At 37.0% G+C, this 21,032-nt stretch overlaps 1 protein-coding gene across 2 annotated transcripts in view; it reads right to left on the reverse strand.

Annotated features, from left to right (window-relative positions):
• The window catches only part of PPFIA2 (PTPRF interacting protein alpha 2), a 127,549-nt gene that overhangs the window by 35,547 nt on the left and 70,970 nt on the right, over window positions 1-21,032 (reverse strand). Inside the window, exons 11-19 of one of the 2 annotated variants that reach the window (XM_065669600.1) lie at window positions 20,758-20,820; window positions 18,352-18,443; window positions 15,635-15,770; window positions 14,919-15,139; window positions 12,952-13,189; window positions 10,621-10,650; window positions 9,564-9,694; window positions 5,920-6,074; window positions 2,197-2,290 (exon numbers count right to left, since the gene is read on the reverse strand). In XM_065669600.1, the coding sequence (XP_065525672.1) occupies window positions 2,197-2,290; window positions 5,920-6,074; window positions 9,564-9,694; window positions 10,621-10,650; window positions 12,952-13,189; window positions 14,919-15,139; window positions 15,635-15,770; window positions 18,352-18,443; window positions 20,758-20,820 (1,160 nt within the window). Of the gene's footprint in view, window positions 1-2,196; window positions 2,291-5,919; window positions 6,075-9,563; window positions 9,695-10,620; window positions 10,651-12,951; window positions 13,190-14,918; window positions 15,140-15,634; window positions 15,771-16,967; window positions 16,999-18,351; window positions 18,444-20,757; window positions 20,821-21,032 lie in introns of those variants that run through there. The other variant, XM_065669609.1, reaches the window with a different exon arrangement.

Raw genomic sequence — 21,032 nt, forward strand, 5'->3', positions numbered from 1 at the left:
GGAATAATATTCCCATCTGCATTACCCAGATCAGTAACCTTGCAGCTACCGTTAAGGCTCTGCTTCCAGAGGGAGTTATGCATTGTGCTTATAAGTGTTGGCAGAAAGGAATCTGACTACTGAGACAAACTTTTCATTTAAGTGACTTTCTGGACTGTTTCAACTTAATACTTTCTGAGGTAAGACATGCAAATATAAGACTGCATTTTTTACAATTAATTGTTAATTCTTTTATACCCTATTAATTGCTTGGCTCCCTAATCACTATTATAATTCAGTAGAACCTCATGTATACCTCTAATACTAAATGTCACATATTTCCCATATCCTGTACAACTATGTAATACATACAGAAACCTTCCTCCGACAGTAAACTAGCAGTAATCTTAAAAGCAGTTGTAAGGATTCCAAAGTGAGAAACTGTGAAGACAGACAAATCTAAAGGAATTAGGAAAAAAACAAAAATGACATAGGTATATAGCATATACTGATGATAAATAGTATACAGTTCAGACTAGATGAACAGTCCTATTCATAAAGGAAAGACTTCTTTCCTTCTGGCAGAGAACGTTTTGATTACATCTAATCCATAAAGAACCAAAGACACAAAGACACAGGAGAAAGAAAGGAAAGACTTGAAAAGCAGAAAGCATGGAAAAGTCTGTTTGTGTGAGATTAGACATACGTATAAAAACAGATTACTTGTACACCTACTATTTCCAGACCCAAAACTTGGTAGGCACTCTCATATGTTGAGTAGTCATGTCAAGTATGCAGTAGTATGTATCAAGTCTGAAGTTATTTTATCCAGTTTAAAGAACATATGAAAAAATTAACAAAGGGAACACATTCGTCCCTTCAAAGTGATTTCAATACTGTGGTACCTTCAGTCATCAGAGCTGGAAGATAAATAGGGATTTCAAAAAACAGACTGCTGAAAATTCACTGATATTCTTTAGAATCAGAAATGTTGTCTATGTTTAGTGAAAAAGCATAGCAATATAATCTTTCCACTCATATATTTCTAAATGACTAATGACTGATAGAAATGTATAGATAAGAAATTCAGGGACAAAACTCATCAACTGATATCCCTGTGAATGTTATTGTGAGTTTCTTAATTGAATTTAAAACATTTCTTCTCTCTCAGCTAGCACAATGATTGCTTTACTATCTTTAATTGCTAAATTGAGGCTGATTTAAATGAAACACATTTTTATGTTACATGGACATTTACATTTAAAGTTGTATTTCATCAGGAGATTTATATGAAAGTAGTGATTAAAATTATATATAAATTTAAAGAGAAGCTGAAACAGTATCACTAGATTCTTTGGATTAGAATTGCAAATTCTCTTGAAACTTTGTAAAGGAACATTGAAAGACTGAAAGAAACTTGAAATCCCTGCAAATTTAAAAAATTAGGCTTTCAGAATCCAAATAATAGCACAAAAGTCAATGGCTATGGATGAAAAATAAACCTGTTTGTTTACGAAATGAATTTGCAGTCACTTTTAAGTACCAGCTTTTTTCTCCAACACCCTCTAATTACACTGGAATTGTGATGCTGCCAAGAGGGTTCTTTTGTGTTTGTAGCTTTATTTTAATAGCTCTCCGTAGGTGCTAGAAGCTGTTATGAGTCAGGGTACTGATTTTACAAGGAGGGAGAGCAAATATAGTATTAAATTATTATATGATTTATGCAAACTAAAAGCTAGGTTGCCATTTGCTGACAGGCAAAAAGAAAGCGAAGCTGCCAGGGTTTATGGGAAGCCTTTGACTTCTATAGACAGAAATAACCATATGTTCAATAGACAATGCAAAAAAAATTATTTTTCTTTACCTTATGAAAATAATTTAACTATGTAGTGAGTCACTAATTGCCTGCCTATTTTTAAAGAATTGCATGGAAGGCAAAAGTCAAAAGGAATTCATGACAATGTGAAATAGAAAATGTCTCTTTCTCATAGGCGTACATTCTTTCACAGATGAAACAATACCGTGCAACTGACAGACTGGTTTTCCCTACAATTTATATGCAGCTTTAAAACTTTTTAATTTGGAAAAAAAACATGCTAAGTACTAAACTGCCATAGTGAACGGTCTTGCTTCTCATTACACGTGTATAAAAACAATACAAACTTGATGTTTGAATCAAGTTTGAGCCAATGAAAGTCACACAAAAAAGGTACTCACTTTTTCTTTAGTCTTCGGTCCTTTTCTGCTTGGGTTCCAAGTTTTCCTAATCCCAGAGATTCCTGAGCTGCTGCCTCTGTTTCCATGTAGCCTCCTGGAAAACAAAACAAAACAAAACAAAACAAGCCCCCTCATATTTTCCCATAACTCTTTCCCAGTTTTTCCCATCCTCAACCCTTCAATCTCCCTCCCACCCACCACTACCACCTATGTTTCTTTCCTTAAACCATGATACATGGTGTTTGTGGACAACATTTATAACCTACGGAAGTAAATTTTGGCAAGCTTTTGCTATGTGGAAAAGAGTAGAAGTAGAGGGAAAGACTGTTTCCTCCTTGTGTTTAGCAGAAGTTTATGAAGAGTGCAACATTATCTCGTTCGCCTGTTTCTCCTTGCCTCGTGAAGTTCAGTCTCATGATCCTAACTAAGCAATGCCGTCACCATTTTTTAATCTTAGTTGAGAAATGTACAAATGAAAGGGTCTTCTCAAGAACTCAAGCTCCCAAGAACTTGTCATTATTTCTGACATAATATATCATTATGTAATGTTGTACTACTAAAGTCTTTATTTTGCTCTCATAGAGAGTCTTAGAGTCTTTGATGTCATTATCCCTGTGAATTCCCCAGCCAGAGATGACATGAAGAATCTGTCAGAGAAGTAAAAAGCCTTTCAGGTCTTCCTGGATATGTCTCGTGGGCACCTAATTCCTGTCAAAGGCGAGGAAACTTGAATAACTTCCATAGAGTGACAAGGAAAGCCTGCGGTAAACAAGGACACCTTGACCAATAAGATCATATTATAAACTATGGACATTACTGCCACTGTATGATGAGCATAGATCATAGAATATATCCACTAAAGTGACTTTCCCAGTGCAGAAGCAGAAAGATGTTCTGACTTTTTTATTGCTGCCTGGATTCATGGAAGAATGGACCTGCTTATGCATCTAGTGTGGTATTCCCCAAGTGGGTAAGTTTAAAATCAAACAAATAAATAAATAAACAAAAGACACCCATGGTCCCTGTGACATTCCTTTTCTCTCTTCCCATAATTAAAGAAATCTTGAAGAATCTAGAAATCTTGGCTCCTGATTCTGAGAAAGATCTCCTAAGGCATGAATTTACCTTTGAACACAAACCGTTTGACAGAGGTTGTAAAACTAGCAAATTACAAATAAATGAAACTTTGGCAAGTTTAGCAGTAGAAAACTAATAATTTCAGAGCTCTGCAGGGAATGCAGAGCAAGGAGACCTTTTGGGTGATTATTTGGCTCTGTTGAAGTTTGTTATAAAACTTTGGAGTTTACAGTATTGCTTCTTAAATATAAGTATATATTACATGTGATTTTTAGAGATATTATAGAATTAGTTATGGAAACATGATGTGTACTTACACTATATAATATCACTGGGATCCCTAATATCCTCTGCATTGACATGAACTTTTAAAGTGCTCTTTAAGCATGATTATGTGCATGTGCAAATATGCATATATAAGAAAACAAATTAATGTTTCTGTAGCTCAAAATCACATTTATTACCTCTTTAATATTTGATAAGCTATTGAAGAAAAGATATTTTCCATATTAAAAATAAGTAGTATGTATCCATATCAAATTAGAATGTTTAATTTAAGCATGGAATTAAATAAGATTCTTTTATTTATGTTGTATAATAAGTTGTAAAAAACATACAAATATATTGCAGTGCAGTAATGATAGGGCTTACTTGATTTCTGTGGTACAGTAACTTACTATAAATAGAAATATTAATTACACAGCTGCACAGATAGCCTACCCATCATAGAATTGATTCAAGTACTACCATGATTGATATTTTTTAAATCTTGTTTGGTCTTTAATGTACAGCCATTGAACGAAAATTGCCAGTCAATATTTGGTTTTCTTTTGATATCTTCAGAATTAAGATGAGAAAAACTATAATTTAGCTACTCAATGTCTTTTCAATTTCTAAAAATATTTTGCATCTACTTTTTGGGCAGTTAATATTCCTACTGTTATTTTTATACACTCCTGTAAACCTAGTTTGCTTAATTAAAATGTGAATTATACTGAAATCTTTGCTGTTTCATTTAATAGCAAATCTTCACTAGTATCATTCTGTGATTTCATGAGCTAGTGTTGAGACTTACAAATAAACTTTATCCAATTATACATATGTCTTATTACACACGCTGGGCATTGTTAAGAAATTAGTCTTTTGCAGATTACATTGTTCCTGCTATTTTATTTTTGTTCTACACTGCAAGGAACTGCAGGGAAGAATAACATTTTGTTACACCTTTATCCTCTGTGTTACTGAATTACTGTGACATCATAGATTATTATGCTTAATCTACCTGTATGAATAAAATTGGTTTTATGGAATATAAATGTGAAATAATAATGCACTCTGAAGTTATAAAGTTCTCCATCAGCGCAGACGGTGACATACAGGTGTACTTGAAAGGCTCATTTAGTAGATTCTGAAATACATTGCACTATTAAAAAGACTGAATAAATAATTTTTATTCTTCTTAAAGTGGGGGAAAAAACAATTTAAATTGTGATTAGAATTTTTTTCCAAGAACACAAAGTTCAGTGAGAGAAAAGTTGGAGTATAAATGGAGAATGCTGTTATTTGAGTTTTTGACACTCTGACCTGAATGTTACCTTATTTTATTCTGTATGATTTTAGTGATGGGTTTGTTAGTTGTGATAAGGACATGTTTTAATATGAATTTATTTTTTTAATTTTTGGTTTAGACACTGTAAACCCTTAAAATTCTTTTACAGATGTTATTTGGTCACCATGGCAGTAAAAATGTAGTGCCTCACAAATTCACATCATGTGACATCTTTCTAACTAAGAAATAGCTAATATCTCTATTTTATTGACACATCTATTCCAGTTTGATGGTTTGTTGGCATGTGTATGCAGGCTAATCTTAACCTAGCTAGATCAGATAGCCTAGCAATACAGACTGCAGCTAAGGATGTATTTGCCTATCTGGGCATGCAGACTATAAGCCTTTACTAAAGACAGTCATTTCACCTTCTATTGCTTATGTTACCTAAGGTAATTAAATAAAGCTATGCTATGACTTTTTTTTTTTTTTTTTTTAAATTTTGCATGTAGTGTGTATTTTCCTGTGGAAAATCACAGAGGAAAATTTTTACCAGGAATGAATTAGACTAGGTTCTTCTTAGAAAGGGAAAAGGAGATAAGTATTAGAAAGAAAACAAAGCACTGCTGTGAGCAGCATAGCTAATTGGAAGAGTATGGTGAGGACATTCAGTGATAGGCACTAGCAGACATCTATCAACACAATGAAATCTGAAAAACAACCACACTTACTTGCAAGGACCTTCCACATCACATAGCTACACTGCTTTTAGCAGTTTATTACTTACTCCTTTCTGACCTCCTCATTATTTGGCTATTTGAGAATACACTGCTAGCACTTCTACCCTAATTCAAGAGACTATTGAAGCAGTAGGTTCAGTGAAGAGGATGACTCAAGTAATTTGTGCCAGGAGTCTCTTTTCATTTACGTTATAGCAAACTCATGACAAATACAACTGATAGCAATGAAGTTTAATGGAAAAGTTCTGCCAGACAAAACAGAAAAATAAGCAAATTGGAAACTGAAAAGCAGCAAAATTAAAAATAGAAAAATGACTGTGAAATGGTGATGTTGGCTTGTTACCACTAATGCCTTACTGAGCTGTCCAAGACGAGCCTTCTCTTTTTTACCGAACAAGCGTCCTATCGAAGACTTGATTCCTTTCTTCTTGGGAGCTTTGTGCAGGGAGTCCTGGCTGCTATTGACACTGCCAAGACCAATGCTTTCTTGCTCCAATGAAGCAGGCAAGCTACTACAAAATGATAATAAAGAAATGGAATAGATAGCATGGCAATATTTGCAGGTAAGATTTTACTTTCTTCTGAGCAGCTCTGCAAACAAATAGGTTATACTTCAGCAATGATCTCCCAACAAGTGAAACAATTGCATCATCTTTAAACAATTTAGCAACATGTAGGGCAATACAAGATCACATTTTGTCCATCAGTCTGAATGGGTCATACTTGAAAAAAAAGGCTGAAAGTAAATAATTATTTTCAATTTGCTAAGAAAAATTGATGAAAAACACAGGAATCAGACTGCAGCTTGTCTTTCTAGGATCTGCAGTTTCACTCCTTCTAGTAACGATTGACACTGTACCTCAAAAAGAAATATCCAGCATATATGGGCAGGGTCCAGAGTGGCAATAGTCACACTATTGCATCCAACTGGGGAATATGCCAGACCAACCAGAGCAGCAACAAATGCTCTTCAGCTGCCTCCCAAGATGAAAACCAGAAGGCCAACCACCTCAAGGGTATGTATGGCTAAGGTGGATGGATCCTTTTGCATCTCTCCTGGGAAACCCACATGCTCAATTACCTCTCTGAAATGCCTGTACACCAACGCATTCAGCATGAGGAGTAAACAGGAAGAATCAGAGAGATGTGTGCACTTGCAGGGCCATGATATCATTGCAATTACAGAGATATGGTGGGATACCTCACATGACCATAATGCTGTCATGGGTGGCTATGTATTTTTCAGGAAAGATAGGCCAGAAAGTCAAGATGGTGGAGTTGCCCTTTATGGGAATGTATTAAGGTCTTCATAGGGGCAGATGAAGAACCAGTTGAAAACTTAAGAGTAAGAATTAAGGGACAGGCTAACACAGGTGATACTGTTGAGGGTGTTTACTACAGGCCACTTGATCAGGAAGAAGTCGTCCATGAGTCCTTCTAAAAACACAGGAAGAAGTCGTCAATGAGTCCTTCTAAAAACAGCTGGAAGTAGCTTCATGATCACAGGGTCTGGTTCTCATGGGGGACTTCAACCTGGTAGTTTCTGGAGAGACAATGCCGCTAAAGACACATAGTCCAGAAGGTTCCTGAAAAGCACTGGTGATAACTTTCTGACACAGGTGGTGGAGGAGCCAATGAGGAGAAGTGTGTTGTTGGACCTCATGCTAAAAAGGACTGGCTGGGGATGTGAAGGTTGGGGGCAGCCTTGGCTGAAGTGACCATGAGATGGTGGAGTTTAGGATCCTGTGTGAAAAGAGCAGGGCAATAAGCAGAATTATGATAAGCACTCTGGACTTCATGAGAGATAATTTTGGCCTCTTCAAGGACCTATTTTGTGCAGTCCTACAGGTTAGGGCTCTGGAAGGTAGGGGGGATCCAAGAGATCTGGTTAATACTCAAGCAACACTTCCTCCAAGCTCAAAATTGATGCATCTCTACGAGTAAGAAATCAAGGAAAGGGAGCAAGAGACCTGCATGGATGAGCAAGGAGCTCCTGGTAAAACTCATACAGAAGAAGGAAGTTTACAGAACATGAAAAAAGGGAGAGACTACTTGGGAAGAATAGTGGAACTTTGTCAGAGTATACGGGGATGCAATGAGGAAGGCTAAGGTCCATTTGGAATTAAATCTGAAGGGATGTCAAGGACAACAACAAGGGCTTGTTCAAATACATCAGTAGCAAAAGGAGGACTAGAAAAAATGTGGGCCTGCTAAATGAGATGGATGCCCTGATGACAAATGATACAGAGATGACAGGAGTTACTGAAAGTGTGCTTTGCTTCAGGATTTATTGTTAAGGCCAGCCTTTGGGAATCCCTGACACTGGAGGCAAGAGAGAAAGTCTGGAGAAAGGAAGAGACTCACTTGGTCAAGGAGGATCTGGTTAGAGATCATTTAGGCAAAACTGACAACCACAAATTCAAGGGCCTTGATGCAATGCACCCATGAGTGCTGAGGGATCTGGTAGGTGTTATTGCTAAGCCACTCTCCATCATCTTCAGAAGGTCATGGAGAGCAGGAGAGGTTCCCAGGGACTGAAGGAAAGCCAATGTCACTCTAGTCTTCAAAGAGGGTGAGAAGGAGGATCCAGAAAACTACAGGGCAGTCACCTCCATTCTTGGAAAGGTGATGGAACAGGTCATCCTGGATGTCATCCCTAAGCATGTGGAAGAAAAGAAGGTTATCAAGAGTTGACAACATGGATTCACCAAGAGGAAATCACACCTGACCAATCTGATAACCTTCCATGATTGAATGGCTGGCTGGGGTAGGTGAGGGGAGAGCAGTGGATGTTGTCTACCCTGACTTCAGCAAGGCTTTTGATACTGTCTCCCATAACATCCTAGTAGGTAAGCTCAGGAAGTATGGGTTAAATGAGGGAACAGTAAGGTGGATTGTGAACTGGCTAAATGGCAGAGTTCAGAGTGTAGTCATCAGCAACGCTGTCTAGCTGGAGACCTGTAGCTAGCAGTGCTCCCCGGGGGTCAGTACTGGGTCCAGTCTTGTTCAACTTATTAATCAATGACCTGGGTGAAGGGACAGAGTGTAGGGTCAGCAGGTTTGCTGATGATATGAAGCAGGGTTGAGTGGCTGATATACCATGAGTCTGTGCTGCCATTCAGTGAGACCCGAATAGGCTAGGGAGCTGGGCAGAAAGGAAGTTCAACAAAGGCAAGTGTAGGGTCCTTCACCTAGGGAGGAATAACCTCATGCACCAGTACAGGTTAGGGGTTGACCTGCTGGAAAACAGCTCTGTGGAGAAAGACCTGGGAGTTCTGACGGACAAGTTGACCATGAGCCAGCAATGTGTTCTTGTGGTAAAGAAGGCCAGCCATGTCCTGGGGTGCATTAGGAAGAGTGTGGCCAGCAGATCATGGGAAGTTATCCTGCCTCTCTACTCTCTACTCAACCCTGGTGAGGCTGCATGTGGGCTCCCCAGCTAAAGAGAGCGGATCATATCAACTCATACAAATACCTTAATGGTGGGTGTCAAGAGGATGGGCCAGACTCTTTTTGGTGGTGCCCAGCAACAGGATAAGGGGAAATGGGCACTAAATGAAACACAGAAAATTCTATCTAAATGTGAGGAAAAAATTCATTACTTTTGGGGTGAGAGAGGACTTGAACAGGCTGCCCAGAGAGGTTGTGGAGTCTCCTTCTCTGAAGATATTCAAAAGGGCCTGGATATGATCCTGTGCAATCTGCTTTAGGTGAAACTGCTTTGGCAGCAGAAGAGGGGTTGGACTAGATGTTCTCCAGAGAACCCCTCCAACTCCAACCGTTCCGTGATTCTATGGTTCTGCATTATAGCACTGACAAACATTCTTAGGGTCATGCAAAAGACAAAGGACGAGGCTTTCTCTCTCATGGCAGGGGAAACAATTGACAAGAAGCAGCGGGAAGAAATCAGTCATTTTGGAATAGTTAAACAACAACATAATCTGAAAAGAATAACACCAGGTAAAACTGTGAAGTACTAATTCATATTACAAATATCTTACCTTCTGGCATCGTTGTGGTATGAAGAAGGAAGGGTATGAGTCATTCTGATAGTTCTGGGTGTTGGAGGAGGAGAAGTTTCACATTTGATTGTGGCTTTATCTTCACGCCCATCTTCTTCAACTACTGCAATCTGGGGAAGAGAGACTCCATTGACAGCAGAATAGCTTTTCAAGAAAGTTTCAATATATGCTGCAGTAATTTGTCAAGTTTCAGGTGCTTTTTTTTTTTTTTTTTTTTTGGCAAATTGTAAGGATTCTTATTTTTAAAAGAAGCTATTGGGAAAGAGCAATTGTCTAAATATGGCAGATTGAAGTATGTATTTGAAAGAAAGATCACATTTGAAGAAGAAATTAATTCCTTTTATGACAAACAGGTTGATCCATTGAAGGTCTAAACATGAAAATAACCTTAGACATGAGTATGTCTCTTCATTAAACAGGATTATTTGAGTAAACAAAGTTTCTCAGGGATGTAAGGGAGAAGGTAAATAAAAAACATAAATAGGACCACTCTCTCCATAGCTTGTTAACAGAATGGTCAGAATGCTTGAAAATAAGCATGGACAAAAATGAATTTTTGATATCACAGCATATAATGATTTACCTTTAATATTGTCTCCTCTCATGCAAAGATAAATCCCATAATCAGTGCCAATGCTGTAAATAACTTTACACTGCTTGAGAAAACTTCAAGTAATCTCACTCTGGTTCCTCCAGCAAGAACAATGGTCAAAATACATTTGAAGGTAATTCTTTTGCATCCACACTTTTTATTTATTTTTAGTTTTAGTTTTTAGCTTTTAGTTTTTAGTTTTAAACTACATTCCTTTAAGTTTGTGCTCTAGAGGCTACTACTCCGAGGTATCACTAGTGAGCCTTGATTCTGTGGCTTAGCTGTGACACCTGCAAACCTTTCTAGGTAGGATTAAAATGATTATATTCAGGAATTGAATGAAAAGGAGCAGAGGGGATGCAGAGGCTGGCAAGGTTATCTGAATAGCAGAGGAATATGAAAAATGTGCTTTCCCAAACTTAAAAAAACCCTCTAGTATCATACCTTTCTCCGATGTTTCCTTAGGTCACTTGGCTTAGGTTGGTAATAAAAGCAGCAACAACAAAAAAAGAATGATTAATAAATCTTATTTGAGCATAACAAAATGCCACACATTCATTCTTCTCACATTCAAAAGTGGAAAGCAGAAGTTTCATTAATACCATCCACATTATATACCAATTATATGCTTGCTGTCGTAGCATAAACCCTGACAAATATGCCAATTTGGGAAAGCAGTTATTTTTCTGATTTATATTTATGATTGCCTTCGTTTTCATGAGCTTATCAAGAACAGGACATTGCAAGCTTATTACAGCATTTTTTATTTTCTGAGTTTTTGTATAAGTCTTTCTGCTACCCCCAACAGAGATTTAGTTTTATCTAATATTACAAATGTATTGGTGTCTCACCATGTATAAAAAAAAGTACCACCAACAAATACTATGTCTGAAAAAGGGGTCTTTCTCTCCAGCTATCCCATATCAAAGTGACTACCGTTTTCAGTAAATGGAATCAAATTCACGCATCTTCTGCACTGAAGCATTATTTGGAAGTAGAAGGCTGCTAGAATATGTCTTGTTCAACCCCCTTTTCATTTTTATTTTTGTTAGATGTTTCATTCATTTAAAGCTGAAGATGCTTTGCAGGATATATATTTACTGCATTTACCTGGGCTGCGGAAACTTACGCAGTACTGCTTCTCCAGCCAACTCCTACAGGATTATTAGGCAATCTGTGCTCTAGAGATCAAACTTCTACAAAACGTTTCCCAACACAAAGTTTACACTTAGAAGATGTCTAACAGCCAGTCAGCACCTGTCACCAGCCAGTAAGGAGGAGATACTCAACACTGAGCTCCTGCTGAAACAATGCTGGGCAAAAGTGTCCTGAACTGGTTGATGATGGTGAGCAAGGCTGTGGGCTGTGCTGCTGAACACCCAGTCAGGTGCTGCTTTTACAGCTTATGGTATATCCAGAACTCAACTGCAACTTATGCCATACAGACATACCCATTTGAGCTTTAGCACAGCTAGAGCTGGATACCAGTGAGTCCATGGCAGCCTGAAGAACAGAGGCTATGCTGTCATTTCATATTTGAATCTGATGAACCTACTGACCCAAAGCTACTGTGTCCAAATCAAGGCAACCAGGCAGTGCAGGTGTCTGCTGGAAGGTCAGTTTAACCATTGCATTTATCTGTAGCCAGACTTCACTCCCAGTTCTTCTTAGCAGCCTTCTTGGCTAGGAGAGTTAATTTCTGCCTTGTGATTGAGATTGAGGCTCATTTCCCCTCTGCTGAGGGGCTCCAAAGGGAACTATTGCTGTTGCTCCCCAGGAATGGACCACAACGGGACACTGGAGACACCACGATTATCAGAGAAACAGCAAATAAAAAATAGGATTACATGTATCTTATTCTCCTCCCTGCACATAGAGATCAGCAGAGGCAGCTGCTCTGATTCAATCCTAGTGCTTAAAAGGATGAATTCACTCAGGCTCAAAAATAGTTTGTAGACCGCTCTGAATGCTGAATCCTGCATCTGCATTCTTATCAGAGGTTTACGTCTTGAATATGTCAATGCATATTACCTTCATTTTCTTGACTGTTACGCTGTTACTTTTTGTCTAAGACAAAAAGTAATTTTTTTTTTTTTTTCAAATCAAAACAGGTATTTCAGAACATGTCCTCAAAGGCACAGTATTTTAAAAATGCTTTGCATGGCAATTTGATGGCTTGGTATCCATTTGTGTGCTGCTTGTATTATTAAAAATATATCAGTGAAATCAACTATTGGAAAAAAAAACCCCACTTATTTCAAGTATTTGATATACCATGATGAAGAATACATAAAAAATGTTGCAAGTATATGAGTATACCAAATATAGAAGTAGATCCAAATGATTATATGTATGAAGTAGTAGAAGGTTTTAATGTCTTCTAGACATTTCCTGGAGGTTTAAACTTGGCGTAGTCCCACAGACTACTGTGTAATAACTGTATCACTTCACAGCTTTTCATTAGCAAACATTTTTACATATAAATTGATTACAGTAATTCCAGTAATAAGTTCTGTTTCTTATTAATTCCACAGCCTGTGTGCTGGAAGCCCTTGGTCCTCAGACCATTATGCCCCTGGTGAATCATGCAGTGCTCAAAAACACAATACAAAACCCCCAAACACCCAAATGTCCATATCCTAGCGAATTTGCTATCTATATGTACATCAAAGAGGTGAATAAAGAATTGGAGAGATAAGCCATTCATACAGTGAAAAATTAAGCATTTAATACCAGAAATATCACACCTAAAATTGTTATCACAAAGTTTCTTACCAGCGTCATAACTCCCATTCTATCCATCTCCCTGGCTGGACTGCGAGGAGTGAGCTTAGGAGTTGAGTGTCCACTGGGAGGAGATGAGCTTGCAAGTGACGATGCTGTCACTGACCCAGTAATGGAGGTACCTTGGTGGACTCTGGCCAGATTTAAGCCTTCCAGACTTACACTGGCCACTCTGTTCTCTATCTCTTCTGCACGCAGTTCTGTTGACTCTTTCTCTTCTTGGATTAACCTTATTTGACAAAAGAAAATGTTGTATTTGTCTCTGATACCCCAAAAGAAAAACTAATAAACATTCTTTCAAATGAGATTTGAAAGTAAAAGAAAATAAAGACAAATATCATAGATCAACACCAAAATAATATTGGAAAGGGTATTTTTTTAATCACCAGAATGAAAAATTATAGATCATATAGGGGAGGGGGAGTTAACAACCCGATTTACTACAAGAAAATAATTCCAGTCTTAAGTTGGCTTCATCTGATTTTCTGTTGCTAAATCACAAACACAAACTTCAAATCCAATGAAACTGGGTCTTTAAGAAGGGAATTGCTAAAATAATCCAAATTAATAAAACAAGAGAACATGTAAAACAAATTGTCTGTTTCGTCCCTATGAATTGATGAAAAAATAACTGCTTCTAAAGCACTGAGGTTTTAAGTGAATTTCATTAAAACAGCTCTCTTAGCAAAAAATAAAAGCTTCTTAAACATGGCCTCAATAGGATGCTTCCACTGGGTTTTTAGTTTTGTTTTTTAATTGTGATTTCACCTAGAATGAAAAAATGTGTTTAAAATCAAGCATTTCTTTATAAGTCCTTTGTCCATCAACCCAGGTTAGAAGGAGTCTTTTTTTTTTTTTTTTTTTTTTTTTTTTTTTTGTAAAGAGGAGGAAAAAGTATAAAGGATTGGAACAGAAAAGTTATTCAAATTCAATATATTCCAGTACAGTTCTCCCTTTAAAGTTATCTTGCTCAAAGACTGAGGGCTGGCAAAGGTAGTCTGGTTCTGACTGAATTTCTAACCAGTCTTTCTGTCTATAAAAGCAGAGAATGGTTTGGGTTGGAAGGGACTTTCAAACATCAACTAGTCCCTGCAATGAGCAGGGTCATCTTCAACTAGACCAGGTTACCCAGAACCTCATTCAACCTGGCCTTGAATGTCTCCACGGGTGGTGCATCTATCACCCTCATAGAGAAAGCCACTAATACAATTAGTAACATCTCCTTCACCTCCTTCTAGAGAAAGCCACTAATGAGAGGATTTTTTTTCGTACACCATGTTGGGTTTTTTTAAGTTACCCTACAGTTACATGTAGGAATGCTGTAAGCCTAAAATATGGTTTCATTTATAAAAATCAATTAAAGTATGCCACTGGAATCTCTATCATTCCATTACATTTTCAAACAAATAATTAAGATACATTCAATTCACCACCTATTTTCAAGCACTGTAACACAACTTGGAGCATGAAAATTCACATTCAATGCCTCCATAGAAAATCAAAACCACGTCTTAGAAAATGTTGTTTATATTAGATGTAGCATAAGAATAATTACCAGAAGAAAGCATGAAGAAAACTGAAATAAAATACATCTGATAGGAGGTCATTACTGACTAAGTGGAGTCATGCAGAAAGGTGAAAAAGACCTTGAAAAGAGGCCTATGAGCAGCGATCTGTCACATCTGCCATGTGTTAGCCTTCTCTAGTATATTTCTCCTTAGTTGGTCAGCAGTTCTTCACTTGGAACATTTTTTGAAAGAAATTTCTATGTTTAGGGAATGAGGATGTCATTGCTATCGTCACATAATCATTACTCTCCTATGAAAAGCAGGTACACTATCAAACATTTAAAGGTACAAGAGGTGTTCTAATTGTTATGAATGATACCTTAACTCATGCACTAAAGAAAGCTTGAAGCTGTAATCATAAGTACATCACAACTGGTTCAGGCTACATACCTGATTTCTTTATTAATTGCATCTAGCTGCTCCTGAAGCATCATGGCCAGAGTCTGAGCATCAGAATGGCCGCTTGGTGACAAAAGGTCCATGGAGCTGAAAAGTGTTTCTCTATCATCATCATCGATGTCAGACATTTCAGTGTCACTTTCAAATGGATGACTGCTCAAAACACCAATCTGCTGGCTTCTATTCCACTCGTGATCTCCAAGTGATTTTACCTGAGTGGAAATAAGGATATGGCTTATGGCTTATATGGAATAGGAACATGGCTTATTCCATGTAAAAGATCTGCAAATAAGAACTTCTATAAAATGGGAAAGGAAAACAACTAACATTTAAGAATACTTATTCAATGATTAATTCTCCATTAATACTTGCAGTATTACCATAGATGATGTGAAGTATTTTCACATAATTTCTAATAGGGTATAAAATCACTATCAGGAAAATTTACACAAAAAGATGCCCAGAAAAGACAGATAGTCAAGTGTGCTTTAACTTTGATGTCTGAACTTCAACCTTTCCTGCCTTAATTTTAGTACAGTACTCATGTCTGAGCATGTGTAGAAAAAAACCCTGCTATTTGGCTTGGGTTTTCTTGTTTGGTGGGTTGTTGGCTTTTGTTGTTTTCTGGAAAAACACAAACTATAAGCTTAACAGCCTAAAATACATTCTCCTATCAGCCAGTATATGAGAACAAATTGGGGATTAACCTTAGGTTCATCTCTGCGAACTCCCATCCGGCCTCTTCTAGGTCGCCTTATCACTTTTGTTGACCGATAGTCAGACTGGCTATCAACCAGTGAGCCCACAGAGTACCTCAGCTCTGCTGATGAGTCAAGGTGAGGCCTATAAGGAAACCACATCAGTAGACTGAGAAAGTAATAGTAATAGCAACAACAATTCAATGACCTTCAATCTACGAACACAGATTTGTTTTTGTAAACAAACAAACTATTATGTATCAAATAATAAATGGTAAAACCACATCACAAGAAAGAACGTTAAAGTGAAAACTTACTATGAGAAAACTAAGGAAGAAACTAAACAAATAAAACTTGTGTTTTTTTAAAATTAGCTTGCACAATAAAACTTATTGTCCAAAACTTTAGCATGAATAAACAAACAGATTACAGGATAATTACTAGAACCAGCTGTTGAATGTACAATACTATATATTTTCCTTCCATTACTTTCCTGAATGAATATGCCTGAGGTTCCATGTGTTACATGTTCATGAGTGAGAATATCTATAACACTTTCAATACCTAAAGGGGTCTGAAGAGGGACTTTTTGCAGGGGCATGTAGTGACAGGACAGAGGGGACATTCAGATTAGACATTAGGCACAAATTCCTCACTATGAGGGTGATGAGGTTGCCTGGAGAAGTTGTGGCAGTGTTCAAGGCCAGGCTGGATGCGGCTTTGAGCAAACTGGTATATTGGAAGGTGCTCCTGCCCATGGCAGGGGGGTTGGAACTACATGATCTTAAGGTCCTTTCCAACCCAAATCATTCTATGATTCTGTGAAGTGCCAAGTATTATTAGTTATCAGAGAAAAGTTCTATTACAGTAAATACTGTACACAGAAAATAAAAAGTCACTGCCATAAAGGTAGACCACATCACCCAAGAGTCTGTCTAACCTGGCCTTTGAACACTGCCAAGGATGGAGCATTCACAACTTCCTTGGGCAACCCATTCCAGGGCCTCTCCACCCTAACAGTAAATAACTTCTTTCTTATATCTAACCTGAATTTTCCCTGTTTACGTTTTAACCCCTTACCCTTTGTCCTGCCACTACAGCCCCTGATGAAGAGTCCCTCCCCATCATCCCTATAGGACCCCTTCAGATACTGGAAGGCTGCCATGAGGTCTCCACACAGTCTCACAAGCCTCTCATCCTCATGGCCCTCCTCTGGACTTCCTCCAGCAGCTCCATGTCCTTCTCGTATTGAGGAGACCAGAACTGTACATAGTACCCCAAGTGAGGTCTCCCAAGAGCAGAGTAGAGGGCAGGATCACTTCCTTCGACCTGCTGGTCACACCTGTGCACTTGTGCAGCAAGTTGGCAGGAAAACAGACACAACCCAGGTTCCGGTGTCTGACAGCAGATATTTAACAGCTGGCCAGCTTCATTACTCTGCTGAATGAATAAATTCCTGCAAATACAGAGCTGAATATGGCTGAAAACAATTAGTATTTAATGCTGGCACCTCCCTACTCCTGAGAGGGCTGGTAGCTTTGCAAGGTGAGGTCACAGGAGAAACATACTGTTTTAGGCAAACCTGCTGAATTCTCAAGACATTTATGCAGTTTATCAAATTCAAACAGCCTTTTGACAAGGGCTAATCAGAGTCCAATTTACAGGGCACAGGTTAATGATACTCATCTACCCAACAAGAAAGGCTGCTGATCACCAAGAACAGCTGCTCCAAAACATCTCAGCTGTTTGTTGCAGCAGTTCAATAGTCTGTGTCCTCACAAGCACTCTTAAGAAAGTGTTGTGTGTGAGTGTAGTCACACTTACACTCCCAAAGGAATAAATATTACAACAGTTATAAGCATCACATTCTGAATTTCATGGATTTACACTTCTCCATGTACAGAAAAATACTATTCCAAAGATAGTAAAAGGTTGAGGGAGAAACCATGTCTAGATACCAAGCAAGATGCCTGAGGAAACAATGAGCAGACAATACCTGATGCAAGCAAAACATCCAACAAGAATAACTTTAGAAGATTACAGTGCTCTGAATTTAGACTTGGTCCATGAGCTTTTGCTGCCAGGATTTAAAAGTCAGTTTTTGTTAGGAAAACCGGACATGGCACACAATTATACGTAAAGTAACAATTTTATTTTGAAGGATACTTCTAGACAAGAACTTCCTAGAATTATAAATTAATTTCAGCTGTTAGTAGCTATTTTTATGGTGTCTGTCTCATTATTGTCTCCATATTGCTTTCATACTGAAAAGAGGCATAATGGTTACTGTCCTGTTATTTTCAGATCTCACTGAATACTGCCTTCATCCTCAGCTGAAGATATAACTGATAGAACAAATAAATAAGTTCATAAATATGCTGATCGGTTTCAGCATTAAAGATGATTATTTCAACTTTAAGGTCTGCTGAGGAAAAAAAAAAGGTATTTAGATATAAGTTTGAAAAAAATCCATAATTTGAAAGACTTTCCTTAATTTTAATAATATTTCAGTGTATACTCACTGCTATAAGGCCCTGTTTACCTATGAAAAAAGTAAAAAGCAACAGTAATAATCATTGCACAGATTTTATATTTCTAAAGAAATACATGACTGTTTTACACGTGGTCTGAGCACATCCCTGTCATAAAGACTTGACTCTTCTATTTATGTTCTGTTTCAACTCAAAGTTGGAACTTTTGAGGAAACTTTTGTCATTAAGTATTACCTTGACAGGGTGGGTTCAATTAAAGAACCAGCCCTCAATTTCATTTGATCCAGTTCAGATCTCAGTTTCTCAATTTCTTCAGCAAGTCTTTCCTGGAAACGAGAGTAGTAATATACACTTACTTGTAATACAAAATGCATTTACATTATGAGATACTGTTCTCATAAAGCTAAAGAAGATAAGATAGATACACTGAACATAGCACTGACTGTAATAAGAATGGGCAGTGAACTCATTCAAGTCTCATTATTGCTAATAAGACATATGCATCTAAAGGAGGTTGTATAGCACTACTGTTTTTCCACCACCTGCAAGTGATGGCAGGACAGGTTTGTCGCTGAAACATATGTTTTGTTTTTTCTTCTTCTTATACAGCTAAGGTGAGAAAAAGAAGAACCAGCACCGATTTGTGCACTAATTGCACTCTCCTTGTCAGGTATAGTTCAGCATGCAACACACCATTTGCCCTTCAGAGATCAAGAGCGCATCCTGGCCTTTTTATTTACAGATACCAGTACAGACTTAGAGACAACCACATTTTAGGTGACTTGTTAAACTGCAGCTTTAGAGCTCTTGGGAGTATATGAAACTCCAGTATGAGGTGCTGCTGGCAAAAAATGACTGTGCCACAGAGATAGGACTTTTGTAACCAGCTAACAAAAACACTATTGGCAGCAGCCATTAAGCAGTGTTCCCAATTTGTACAAATAACTATCATCTCTAAATAAAATTAAAAAATCTCTAAAAGAAAAGAATTTTTAAAGAAATTAAGAGAGAACATGAGAGATGAAGACTTTACACTGCTGCTACTAGAGTTTAAAATATTCAGAATTCCAAAATGCTAGGAAGGAAAAGGATCTGTACTTAAGTAATAACATATTCAGTAATTCTTATTGCAGTTTTTTTGCAGTAATTCTTGAGTGAATAAAATTACTGAGATGACTTTGTGGTCACTCTAATTGTATCAACTGCTAGTTATTTAGAGATTATTGATATCAGCAGTCATGTCTATCTATCTGAAATGGCTTTATCAGTTTCTTCATCAAAGTAGAACAAATAAACCATTCAAGGTGGGAGCTAGAAACTCAGGAGTTAAATGTATGCAGTTTTGTGTACAGGATTAATTTCCAGTTGCACAAAGTGGTAGTGGAGGTTTTCTATGTAATTCACTTCCCACCCTTAAGCAAGAATCAATAAATATAATAAATGAAAATATCTTTCCAAAATATCTTTTGATAGAAATGTAGGGTTTTTATACCAAACTTTCCATTTTTGTCAAGATATGATACGTACATTCAAATCAAGAATACAGACTGAAAAAGAATTATCCACTGTATTTACTTCCACTATAACACTATTAAAACAATATTATGTTGGAGATAAGATTGGAAAAATACTTTATTTAAACAGACAAAACCGGTATTCAGAATACAGATTTAGGTTCTCTGGTAGTAAAATGACAGCAACTTTTGTTTCAACTGACACAGCTTTAGAAACGTCCTTTTGTTATCTAACTTGGTGAAGTATGACCCTGATTTTGTGACAGCTGAATCATCTTATAACTGTGGCAACACAGTACATAAATTTTATTTATCTAAAATACAATTACAATACACTACAAGCTCCATTTTGGGAATTTAATCTTGCTGCCTTTCTACAGTTATCTGAATGTAAATGAAAATAAAAATTTGAACAGATACTACTTTTGTTATTTTTCTCAAAGATCTTGATTTTGGATGTCATATGATGCAATTATATTAGTGTCAAATGGAGCTATGTTTATTAAATTCTACACAATAACTTTTAAATGAATTTAAGACATGGCAAAACCACTTCTGTGAATCGGAATGCAGACACATTTGTGTATCCAACTGTGCTCAAGGCAAGTATAACTTCAAAACAAAATCCTAACGTTTGGGATTGGAACAAATATTTATAATTAAATTGACTGATTCACCAAACAGTATGAGGGGTTAATTAGTATCGAAATTAACATAGCCCCTTTCAGCTATTTTTAGTATAACACCACTGCATCTGTTCACAATTGCATCAAATCAAGCAATTACATTCTTCACCATGAAAGCATAGCCAGTTATGCATATATCTCCATTAACCAAGACATTTTTAGAATTAAAACTGATAGAACAAAAATTCAGAGCCAGCGAAATCAATATAAATTTTCATATTGACTTCCTGAGGCTAGAATCTCAACCATGAACTTAGGTCAGAACAACTGTTAGAGAGCCTCAAAGGCTAGTTAGGGGATTTGAGTGATTAAAGGAATTACTGATGTCAGGAAGATTTTACATGCTAGCTGGCCAGTTAACATACTATATACCTATATCCAAAGAATAAATAATACATAACTTATGATTAAAAAGATAAAATCACAGAATTTTATAGTACCTTGTCATGTAAAGACTCTTCCAGATTTTTTCGGAAACTTTCAGATTCTTGAATCAAAACATTCTAAAAATAAAAAAGAATAAAACAAAACAAAAAGAAACAACACCACCCCCAAAAAAAACCAAAACCAGAAAACAAAGAAACAACAACAAAAAAACAAAACAAAAAACAAAAACCAAAAAACAAAAAAAAAAAAAAACAAAAAAGAGAAAGAAATTAGAGCTGCGTTAAATATCAGATATCACCATACAAGGGTATCCTCCATGTATAAAGTA

This window comes from Lathamus discolor, chromosome 1 (genome assembly GCF_037157495.1).
Source record: "Lathamus discolor isolate bLatDis1 chromosome 1, bLatDis1.hap1, whole genome shotgun sequence".
NCBI lineage: Eukaryota > Metazoa > Chordata > Aves > Psittaciformes > Psittacidae > Lathamus > Lathamus discolor.